Raw genomic sequence first — 12,383 nt, forward strand, 5'->3', positions numbered from 1 at the left:
TCATAGGATAGCAGCTTTGAAAGTGATTTTGCAAATGGCCCAGGTTTAGAAAACAGAGGCCCAAAAGTTGAACGGCTCACAAAGGTCAGAGCAGTGAGAGACTGAGCCCCTGACTTCTATTTCCCGCTGCTCCACTCAGGGCACTGTTTCTTTAGGTTAGAGGTTATTACTGGCCTGCTGGTAAGTTTTGTTTGGTCAAAGTAGTATTGGGGGGCAAACACCTGGATTTCTTATTTATTTTAAAAAGTCAATTCAGGGCCTTCTTTACCAAGTAGCTATCATTCACCTTTACTTCTCCAAAGGAAATACAAATACTTGACTCCATGAGCATTTGTGGGTGTGGCAAAGCCTCCATGGTTGTTCACCAAAATCCCATTTGCCTTTCCTCCTGATCACACTAAGTACATTTCCCATCATCCCCTGCAGTTCTACATGGCCATGTGACCACACTATGACCAACAGAATGTGAATGTGAGGCTGCATACCACCTCTTGGACTTGACCCTGAAAACCTTCCAGTGGCCTCCATCTTGCTCTTTCTCTCTCCACACCAGATATTAAGGATTCTAGGACCCTACAAGAGGTCTGAGCAGGAGGAAGCCTGGCCTTCTGCATAGCCTCGAGGAAAAACCCCTTTCTCTAGTCCACAATTGCCTGTGCTGTGACCAAGAACTAATCCCCTTGTGCTGGTCAGAGGTTGGCCTACCCTGATCAGGGACACAGTGGCTCCTACTTTATGACATGCTGTCTCTCTTCTTACTCTGTGGGATCTTTCTAGCATATAAAATCTTAGTACCACCAAGTCCAGAAAACGATCTCCACATCGCTAATGTTTCTATACCCATTTGTGGTTCAATCTTCTTTACAGTTTAAGGATACTTTGTTTATCATCAGGGAATTGCATGGTTTGACCACACATTTGAAAACTAAAAGGATGTAAACTGGTGCTGAGGGCAGATCTATGCAAAGGCCATTGGTGATTGGTGCTACATCAAGCTTCCCCCAAATCAAGGAGCTTGAGGTGTTTCCCAGAAGGAAAGAGAGGATCTCATGAGCAGCACTCGGTGCTGTCAAATCTTCTGTGCTTTTGCCTTAAAGCCCAGTGTCAGAGATGGAACAGGACTTTCCTATCAGGAATCACTTGAAGATGGCCCTGTTGAAGTCATCTGTTTTTAAATTATAGCTTAGTTGAGTTTAAAACATACATACGTTTTTAGGGCAAATCAGACATCCTTTAAAGCAATGTACTCCACCCCACCCCCAGCACATTCTTTATGAAAGTCTTTCCCAGATATTTTATCCCAACAAGAGCTTTCTGTTGAACTGTGACAGAGTTTGTGGTCTGTGGGTCTGGCACATCTTCAGAAATGATGCTTAGCACACAATGAGGCAACGGAAATGCCCTCACCTCCAGTAGTGCTCATTCTGATCCTAGCAATGGGGAAACTGTATAAAAGGGGAATAGGATTTTTTTTTTTTTAATTTTTAAATGTAACCTTTCCTTAAAAAAAAAAAAAGTTGTTATAGCTAAAGCTAGTCAAAGGCAAGAAGCTGTGAAGAATTAATGCATTGGTTCATAACTCTGGAAAAGTCCAGAAATAAAACAATGGCAGAGTGAAATCCTCTTTCGATGAAGAATTAATCCTTATAGTGGTCATCAAATCTCAGACTTAACAGCAACCCCTGGGAAATTAAATCACCACAGGGTACAGATAATGATACAAATAACCAGCCTGACTTTTGCAGAAAGTTCAAGAGGTGTAGAGCCCTAGAGGGAAAAGGGATGAAGAGTGGAGTTATACCTTCAAGTTCATAGTATTCAAATTCTCTCCCAGGTAATCTTGTTTAGGGCTCTAATCTTTCTAACACTGGTTTTTTTTTTTTTTTTTTAATATAAAAATTGTATAAATCAGGCCATGGTACAGAGAAAGAAGCTGAACATTTGTCACTTTCCTGTCTCAAGTTACTCTAACCAAATGGATACTTCTGTGCTGTGATGAGACTTGAAGTTTTCAGTGGAAGACCAGTTAACTGGTTTTGCTTTGCATCTTTGGTCCTGATCTGTTGATAAAAAGCACTTTAGAGATAGAATGTCATTCTCCCTGCAGCCACATATGTTGTGTCCCATGTCATTAGCAAAGTCATACTGTGCCCTGAGTCCAAGAGAACACCTTTCTGAGCAATGCCAGGGGTAACTTACGACCATTTACAGTGCTAGGAATATAGCAGGGGCTGAGCATGAACAGCAACCCATGTGTGGGCTCTGAGAGGCCCAGACTCCCACAATATGTTTCTGCAGGTGTGGCTAGAACAAGCTGAGGTGACAGCGCTCACTATAGGTGAGGCACCATGGGAAATGGAACATGCCTGAAAAGAATGAGCTAGACCTCTCGTGGCCAGTGTATCACAGTGCCAAGGAAACCCGTAATTTGTCATAAAAGATAGCTTTCTAGCTGGGGAATTCTTTGGGATGTGTTAGGAGCATTAATCTAAATGAGTCCCAAACAATGACAAACAGGGATGGAATATTAAGTGGTAGAGTTGAAACCTGAGCTTGCAGTCATTGGATAGAATACATGTTGGGCTGGCTGGGCTGCCTTGCTTGTGAACTAATGAATCCTGCCTTTATTTTAAAATTTTATCTTTTGTTCACGATAGACATTTTCATTCTAATTTTGATTTTTAAAAATGATGACATAAAAAATCAAATTTATCTTAATTACTGCATTTGGGGGGGTCCTCCTGTATATTTTGCATCAGAGCTGAGGGCCTCACCTGCCTCCCCTAACCCTGGCCCTGCTGGTATCCATTTCTAAGCACATGGGGGAAGGTGAGCATGAGGGTAAACCAGACCCTCCCTTCATTTCTCTGTTAAGAAAAGGCAGGAGGATCTTTGCAGCGAGCCCAGTGGTTCTTTTCCCAGCCTATCATTGCTTTTTTTCATTCTTTATACCCCTAGGATTGTACTTTATGATGCAGAGACTCAAATTTATATTTCTCCCTATATCTCTCCCCAAATCAAGGCTTATTTCCATGCTGGATATCTCTGTTCATTCCTCATATGCATCGCCCCCCGGCCCCCAGTTTCATCCTTCCTTAGAACATTCAGAGCAAAACCCCCAATTCTTACTACCTCCACCCCACCCTTGCTGAATCTCTTTTATTCTCTTAACTGCCCCATCCAAGGGACACCCTAGCAGTCATCCTTGACTGCTCTTGCTCTCCTTGTCCTGTGCTCCTTATCAATTATTAAAATCCTCCTGATTTTTGTCACCTAAGTATATCCTGAATCTATTGTCTGGCCTTCATCTTTTGAGCTATCTACCTCTCTAGCTTCTTTCTGTTATCACTTGTCACTTCAAATTCTAGCAACTGAGAACCAGATGAAGTTTCTCCAGCCTAATGGCTATTTCTCATGCCTTTGTTCACACTGCTCACCTACTTGTAGTGTCCTCTTCCTTCATTTGGCTAGCTTCTCCTTATCCTTAGTGCAAAGGTAAGGCATTACCTTCTTCATGTTTATTCCACAAAAACTAACAAGCACTTGATGGGCAGGTACCACATTAAGTTCTGGACAACCCCAGATGTGGTTCCTTGTAGAGCCTCGGGGTTTCTTATGGGCTGAGGGTATTTGTGTTCCAGGCATGAGAACAGCAGCCAGGAACTCTAAAGAGAAGGAGGCATCCTACCTTCTTCCTGTGGCTTGCCTCAAGTCCTCACCCAGGCTAGGGTAATTGTGCTTCAGCAATTTTCTGCATTGTGTCCCATGGCAGCAAGCCCATGGAATTGCAATTTTCTTCTCCCTGTCTGGCTTCCTAAGAGTGGAAGCCTCCTATCTGTCAGTGCCTGGCCACAGTAAAAACTCGATGCTTGTTGAGTAAAATCTTCAGCAAACAGAAGGGACAAGGAAAGTTAACAGATGTGGAGCCACGACCTTAGACCATCGCTACGTCTGCTTCCACAGCTGGTGAGCGCCTGGCTTCCTTGGCAGCCCCTCTATCAGCTGCATGCGTGCTAACTAGATTTACCAACTCTGAGAATTCATTATTTTTTTCCTTTTATAAAGGCCGATATAAGTAAGGTCATGGTCAAGTAAGATGAGTGTTAAATGGAATCAAATTTCTGTGCTCTTGAAAATCTTACCAAGAGGAAAGTCTACAGTTTTAAATGGCATGCTTTTGAGATACCTTTTAAGTGTGTTTTTGTGCTCAGCGGGGAGATTGTGGGATTGGAGGGAGAAAGAGAAAGGGAAAGAGAGACAGAGAGGAAATCCACATGGTAATTCCACGTGGTCAGTATGTCGGACTTCTGAACAATAAAGAATAAGGTCTTAGAGAAACTACCTTTGCAGGGTATGCTCTTTAAAGATGTGTCAATCAATCCTGAACAAACAGGAAGCTTAGAAACCTGCTCAGGATCACTCATGTGGAGCAATACATTAAGTTGAACAAGTGAGAGGAACCCAGGTGGTATTAAATTACCCCTCTTAGGTTTCTGTGGGTACAATCACAGTAAATTATGAAATACCTCCTGGCTGTGTGGTTCCAACAGACAAATAGCATTTACCTTATAGTTCCTGCAGGAAGGGTTGAAGGCATTGGTTCCACAGACAAACAATGTATCATCGTTTTTCTTCAGTAGAACTTTAATAAAGTTGTGACACTCATCCTGCAAAATAATTCAAACTGTTTTGTACCCAGTCCATTCAACACAGAAATCCATTTGTCACCAAGGCCCACCATCTGCTCATACTATGTTATGGCGAAAATGGTGGAGGAGTTGCCCTGTTAAAAGTTCGAGTTACTCCTGATGTTAACCAAAAGATGATGTTGATAACCATTGTTTCAGCAGTAAAAAAAAGATGGCATCAAATGGGAGGATGTGTGTTTATTTTATGCCACAAAAAGAAGGCCAGCTGGAAGTGCCAATCTCCCATCATATTAATTTTAATGCCAGATGCTCTGGGGTCCCTTGATGTACAAGCCTTCTGGCTGAAGTGTGTTTTTATGTTGTTATATGACCAAAGGCAAAAAAAAAAAAAAAAGCCTACATGTCTGAGGCAGCCTTTTATGAGCACTTCCCCAGATTCCCACAGGGCCCTTGCCTGTGAGGTGGGCTATCACACAGAGCACTCAGAAGACCTGGGCAGCCAGCTTTTTGTCCGTAATCCTGAGAGTGCCTAAGGAGTTCATGATGCTGTCCTAGCAGCTGTTGTAATGTTTCATCACATTAAAAGCAAACTATTTCTGCAAATTAAAGCCTTCAATAAGTTGATGGAAAAAGCAATTACTGGGGAAAAGGGAATCACATGATGCATACTACATCACAGTCCACGGTGGAGATAACATCAAAAACTTAACCCAAAGTGGCAGCTGCAGGAGAAATGAAAATTGCCTACCTTATGTTTTCCCTTCATTCTGCATGTGTCTACATCAGCTTGTCTAGATTTCCATGTCAGTTTCTGCAGGGATCAAGAAAGAAATCAATTAGAGCCCAGAGGTTGTTACATTTGATTTTAGAAGTAAGAGTTCCCTTGGGGAGACTAGAAGCTGAACATATATTTATTGAAAGCTTTCCACACCCTTTTCCCCATGATTAATTCACCATAACAACAAAAGATTAGAGATGGAAACATTCATTTAATTTTGAACTCCTATCTATTCATTAAACTACAAAATGGTCTTCTCTTTGAGCTACAGATAAAGGAGAAAGAGAAGAAGAAGAAACAACAGCATGGAAATTTCACATAAACAATCCAAATTAACTTGTTAAATTATGCTCATTTTGATAAAACACATGCACTTGTCCTTTCCATTGGTAAATCAATTTTTTTGTAAAGGAGCCTTTTTCCTTAAAATATGGAAGTCATTTCCTTAAACATAAAGGGAACATTCACTTCAGGTGGACAAAGACTTAATTCAGGTTATGCTCTTTCACATGAATTAATGGGCCAATTGCCTACTTCAATGGCACACATTTTATAAACTAAAATATCCCCACATGGAGCTGTGACGAAAGCTTAAGCTGGACTTTATGTCTATCTGAAATGCATAATGATCAAGTTCCTAACTCACAATAGTCAAATAAAACTTCATATTTCAAGACCTTGAAACATTAACTTTGAAACATTTGTGGAATATATTCATAGGAAAAAAATCTTATGAAAATTGGTATTTTCCTAGATAATCAGGTGCTATTTTATTAAAGGATTTTAGAAAATTAACTGAAACTTCAAAACATATATGCACACATATGGTATGCAGTACCTGTTTCTGAATGCATGTTAAATCCTAACTGACCCCCAAATTAAGATTTTTACAAAAGCATATTGCCACTTCCAAATTTAGCTACATCATCCCCATGATACATTGCATTTAAAATATAAATTATCTTCAAAAACTACACTAAGCTCCTCCATTTTAGGAGATGGTTTTGAAACTACTTACTTTGCTACAGTAAATTTCTTCTGTGTGGGATGTGTCAATATCAACAGTATAAATATGGTCCCTACAAACAAAGCAAAATTAATACAAGGTCAAACAAGAATCAAGACAGGTCATTTTCTGCTTAATAATGTATCTCATTGAGGGCAGATAAGTCCATACCCATGATTTTTTTTAACAATATGACATCTACATGCTGGAAAAAGGAAAGAACTTAGCATACAAGAACTACCCCTGGAAACACTTCCAGAAATATCATGGCATCTAGCTCCCTGGGACATCATTAAAGAACAATTTCCATAGTCACCATTTTCTCTAACACCAGAACTAGAGCAGCTTTATAGCTACAACTAAGGTGGGAAGACTCTGGAGATTAAACTGGCCCAAAGGTTCCAGATGGATTCCCGTGTCCTTTCCATATCTGCAAATGCTTGGTATTCAGCATGCTACATCTGTTCATCAGAGAGGCTAAACAAAGCTAATCTCCATCTCCATCTCTCTTTAGGAAATATATTTTCAGTCTTAGCTTTGATGATTTGATTGACAAGATGGAAGATGATAAAGGTAAATTCTTTCCAGAAGCTACTCTTTTCTTTACAAAATGATGGTCAATTAAAATCTGAAATATACTTGAGTTAAAGTTTACACTTCTTGCTTCTGCTCACCTTCCTGTTTTGCTGAGAATTTGGTTGTCTTTATGGTTTGCTGCCAATCTTCCCTTGGAAGGGGAGAAACAGAATCAGCAGCTCAGGTGTGGGGCTATATTTAAACCTCCCCTTCTGTGTGAGCAGAGTACAAGGGCGTTTTTGTCTGGAATTTAGAAGAAAGAGAAGAAAAGAACTATACTCAACAGAGGAGATGGGGGGCTACTAAAGGAAAGCCAAACAGCTCATTTGCCCTTGAAATAACATTGACTTTTTTTTTAAATACAGGAAGTCCTGGGGCTGGAAAATTATCCACAGCTTTAAACCAGGACCTCAAGGCTCCTGTGTAGACTTTAAAGCCCCCTCATTGCTTAAAAGGAAAGGCAGGGGGAGAAGAAGAAGAAGCAGAAGAAGAGAAAGGAATGATTTGCACAAGTCTCACACACACACACACAAATATGTTTTCCTTTCTTGGGAAATCCGTTTGCTTCTAGGAAAAGCACAATGGAGAAAAATAAAAATAACAACAGACACTAGTATGGCAATTTGTAAATCAATGGATGTGTAACTGATGTGATTCTGCAATCTGTGTAGGGATGAAGGTGGGAGTTCATAACCCACTTGAATCAAAGTGTGGAATATGATATGTCAAGAAATTTGTAATGTTTTGAACAACCCACAATAAAAAATTAAAAAAAAAAAATAACAGACAAAAAAAAAAAAAAAACAGGCTTCTCATATGAAAATAAAGGAGGGGGCAGGACTGTAGTCTTACAACTTCCTGCCTGCTCATGAACTGTATGTCAACGTGTGTGTAAGAGTGGTGAAGGGGAGAATGAGGCGCCTGTTTTGTAAACTGCTGAACTGGGAAGCTTCTTCAAACTTCAGTAGGGTGCCATAATCACCCTGCCCTTTAATTTCAAGGCAGTTTACTGCATTAGTTTATTACTTGCTTGACTTTATGGTGGTGCTGTGGCCAAGCACATGATTGGAATGTGTCTGTGACTTGGTATCAGGTTTGAGATGGCTCTAAGCCTTTCCTTGCCCAGCCTCCCCTCCAAACTGAAGTAGGAGCTGAATATATGAATTGTAAATTAACAACTGATTAATATGCATTGGCAACTCCTCAGAAAGCTCTCAGATTGCCCCCTTTTGGCATGGCCTGTTTATGTTAATTAGTAGTTTAGAGATTAAAAAGAAAGAAGAATTTACAAAGTGGATAATAATAAAAAAGAACTGAAAGGGGTTCTTGCTACCAAGCCTCCCATGGTCCCCAGGGTTCTGGAAGGGGCTTAGCTTTTGACTGCTGACACCGATTGTCTAGAAGAACTGGGAAACCTTTTAAAATAGAATTCTGTGAATGAAATCCCCTTTTTTGACAACTACAATCTTTTTCGATATCTAAAAGATCATATGGTCCCAGCAAAAAAAAAAAAAAAAAAAAATAGCACTTTATGGTCAACCATAGTCCAAGGTTGGGGGTCATTCGCAACTTCCCATATGTGTGTCCCACAATTTATACGTTGCTCTTCCTGAATTCAGTTATTTGAACATAAACTGACTTGTCCTAAGACTTCTTCCCTCTTCCATCAAGCACAACTGGGTTATGTTGCCATGGCTTGAGCCTAGGAAGGATTTAACTTTAAATAGGGTGACTTGCTGCCTAGGAACATGGATCTCTCAGAGCAATGTTGGGAAATGTGAAAAGGAGAGCCCCTAATTATAGAAGCCATGGAACTCCTTCATGAATTTTTCTAAGAGTGTGTATTGAAGGGAAGTAACTGGCTATGGAGTGAAAAACCAACACATCAATGGTAGGATGTCACAAATTTGACCTTCAATGAATGATGAGCCTGTTGCCCATTTAAAAAAAAAAAAAAAGCCTGTTTTTCTTTCTCCTTTTTCCTTTCCTTGGGGTGGGGAGTTCAGGTGAAACTGTCTTGGTTTTAATGAGCTGGAATAATAGGCACTTTCAAGTCTACATAGCACCTGGCTCCTGAAGCTTCCATTGCCCTGGCCTGCAGCCCACACCTATGCTAAATCACTGGGTACACAGGCCACCTGTTAGACCATTTTTGCTCCCAGAGACTCAATTGCAAAGTGAACAACTCACAGGAAATCTTGAGTCTACCTATTTCTCACAGATCCAATGTTTAATCATTTATTTGATTGGTCTTTGGCTAATTGGATACAAATGTAATCTAGCCCTGCTACATTTAGGAAACTAAAAATAGTTATTTATATGGAGCTGGTAGGCTACCTGAATGGTAGGTGCTGATACCTCACTGGGAAGCTTTATAGCAAACCCACAACAATGATGCTCTTGGGCAACAGCTACTAGAAGGTAATTACCAGGACAAGTGGTTTCAGGACAGGTAGTAGTTTCTTCCTCTGCAGGTAGTACAGGACAGGGAGTGGCAGTGTAGTCTCCAGAGCAAGGCCACCCTGGCTTAAATCCTGCCTCTATCATTGGGGCATGGTCATTTCACCTTTCTGTCCCTTGGATTCCCCCGTCACTAGTACACGAGGGGAAAGAGTAGCTCCTTCTTGTTGGTTTGTTTCTAGCACTGAACAAGTTAACATTTCTAAAGAACATACATCTACAAAACATGGACATAAATAATATGCACATAATAATATGTGCTGTATTTGTGAAGTAAACATTTTTTAAAAGTATTTTAGCTCCCTGTGACCAATGTGGGTTATTTTCAGGATGTTTTAATCATACCAATGGCTTTTTAATATGCAAAACTTATCACCTCAGAATATCTAATTGCTTTAAAGGAATCAAGGATTGCTAGTATATAACTTTTTTTTTTAACCTGTGTTTATAGCCAAGTACAAATATCCTCCCTCTCTCTCTCTCTTTCTTTCTTTCCAGTGTGAAGTGACTAATTTGCTGAATCAGGTAGGACCACAGAGGAATACCACAGGATAGTGCTACCCACTTGGATCCATTTGGAGTTATTCTGAATGAGTTACACACTCAGAACATGGGAAACCATACATTTTTGGAATCCCAAGGTACTTCAATTAAGCTAAGCTAACCTAACCTCTCATCTGCAGAGAATACTTAGAGCCAGAGAACTTGTGGTCCAGCTGAATTAAGGACAGAATTAGAACAAAAGTACAAATCCATGTGACCCCCTGTCTGGGCAATATTCTTACCATGCATTCAGCCTGAAGATATCAGACTGACCAAATGCCATTTTGCCACAGATGATTTTTTCTTTTTTACTATGGCAAAAATGAGAAACCCTTCAAAAATATATATAGTATTATGCTTTTGGGGGTACCATTGTCATGCTTTCAAAGTCTTATATAATATCCACTGCAAAAATACAAATAGTTTCATAATGCACACCTATAGACACACTGTGTAATACATATTTACACGTTCAACTTAATTTAACAGATAAGTATCAAAAAGCAGAGCACTGCTGGGTGCTTGGATAAGTATTTGCATATATGTTCAAGACACACAGTAGATTATTTGAAGCTAAGTTCCAAAATATGCAATTATTTCTTTGTAAATCCACACAGAGTTAAACAGACACAGAAAATCTTGAAAGAGTGATTGCTTGACCAACTAAAGCAGCCTTTAAATTAAATAACACAGTTAGGGAGACTCAAGTTCTTAAACATGACACATAGCTGGCAAATTTAACTATTTGAACCTCCGGATACTTTGAGGCAGACGTGAGGAAAAGATCACTTACCTAGCAGCAAGGTAGAGGGTTCTGTTCATGATCATAATCATCTGAATGTCCAGTCTGTGCCTCTGTGTGGTGTTCCGTCCTGGCTTGTGGCCCACAAACACCGGATACTGTTTTGTATCTGAGAAAAGAAGAGATGGGGCAAGAGAGGAAAAAGCAGATCAAGCCAAGAATCGACAGGGCAGGGTGAGGAGGGGGTGGGCCACAAGACAAAACCATGCTTAATTCATACCATGGCGCCATTTTCCACCTCCACACAAGTCTGCTATTTTAGGAACCACTCTGACAGAACAGTGCACTTTAAGGATGATCAAGTTACACCTCATTTCCACATGATAATAAGCCTGGACTTCCATTTCTGAGTGTCAGAAATTTCTGGGGGTTAAACTTACAAGTGAACCCTTTGCACGAAGGTGCTCTTTTCTTCCAGTTTTCTTTTCATCTTGTGTAGAGTGCTAAGCCTGAGGGGGCAGGCTGCCAAAGATCTTGTCTCGGGACAAAACTATTTCAAAGCAGCTTTCCCATCAATCACCACAAAGGCAATGTGGTCTGGAGGCGAAAGCCTTCGTCCAGGAGCCAGAAGAAAAATACAGTCTCCACAGGCGTCCAGTTGGAATAATCTACTATTGAAGGCAGCCCTGCTAGGTTGGTTGGCATTCTAGGAACTGTGGGAAGTTCACTCCAGAGTTAAGCAATTGGCTAATCTCACAGAAATGTGGGCTTTGACAGGATAGGGTCAAACTGAGTGTAGCCAGTCGGGTGATCTGGAATTTTCCCCGACTTGGACAGTCAATGAGTACATTTCTTATTTCCTACAGTTCTCTTTGGCTGAGAGTGGGCAATTTGTAATAATATCTGACCTTTTGAAATACCTACATCTCAACATCTCTCTGCTTTAAACCTATAGTCACTGGCAATTCTCCAAAAACAGGAAAGAAAGATGAGTCATGTTTAAAAGGCAGTATTTTCCATGGAGGTGTATGGGTGTAAATAGTAACTAAAAAATCATTTACAGATTCATGCTTAGACCCCACACTTTAAACCCCTGCAGTACCTGAACATCACTCGCGGTTGGGATGTTATTAGAAAGCCTCCGTGAATTTTACTCACGAGTGGGCTTGGTATGAGGTTGCCTTGTGCCTTTCCTTCAACGACTCTGAAATTTCATTTGCCCATTCATCAAGGAAGTGCTAAAATCATTCATGTCTCTATTATCACAGATTTGAGTGACCAATGAAGTGCGATTTTCAGCAGCCCACCAGGCAGGGATCTCTTCTATACTGAGGTGCCAAAGATAGATAACTTATCTCAAATGGCAGTCAATGGCTGCTTATTTGGTATCTTAAGTGTGGGGAACTCTGCCATTTCAGGAGTGATGATATTAACCTACACAATTTGGTCATTAATTATGCCCTTTGACCTTTTGTTCTCTAATTGTTTTATGTGTCAGTCTTGCCATCTCATCTTTATGTAAAATAATCTCTATTTTCTGCCCCCAGAGTTCAATTGAGTCTGGGCATTCATGGGTCTCATTAGTTTCCCATATTAATGTTAAACGTCATTTATATGATTCACTCAGTA

At 40.3% G+C, this 12,383-nt stretch overlaps 1 protein-coding gene across 3 annotated transcripts in view; it reads right to left on the bottom strand.

Moving 5' to 3' along the window:
- Sema6a (semaphorin 6A) overlaps nucleotides 1–12,383 on the bottom strand; it is a 124,955-nt gene that overhangs the window by 47,846 nt on the left and 64,726 nt on the right. For all 3 annotated transcript variants that reach the window (XM_071612203.1, XM_071612201.1, XM_071612202.1), the window contains 4 exons: nucleotides 10,806–10,923; nucleotides 6,446–6,506; nucleotides 5,398–5,460; nucleotides 4,566–4,667 (listed from right to left, as the gene is read on the bottom strand). In XM_071612203.1, the coding sequence (XP_071468304.1) occupies nucleotides 4,566–4,667; nucleotides 5,398–5,460; nucleotides 6,446–6,506; nucleotides 10,806–10,923 (344 nt within the window). The remainder of the gene's footprint in view (nucleotides 1–4,565; nucleotides 4,668–5,397; nucleotides 5,461–6,445; nucleotides 6,507–10,805; nucleotides 10,924–12,383) is intronic.

The sequence above is a fragment of the Marmota flaviventris genome, chromosome 5, assembly GCF_047511675.1.
Source record: "Marmota flaviventris isolate mMarFla1 chromosome 5, mMarFla1.hap1, whole genome shotgun sequence".
Classification (NCBI taxonomy): domain Eukaryota; kingdom Metazoa; phylum Chordata; class Mammalia; order Rodentia; family Sciuridae; genus Marmota; species Marmota flaviventris.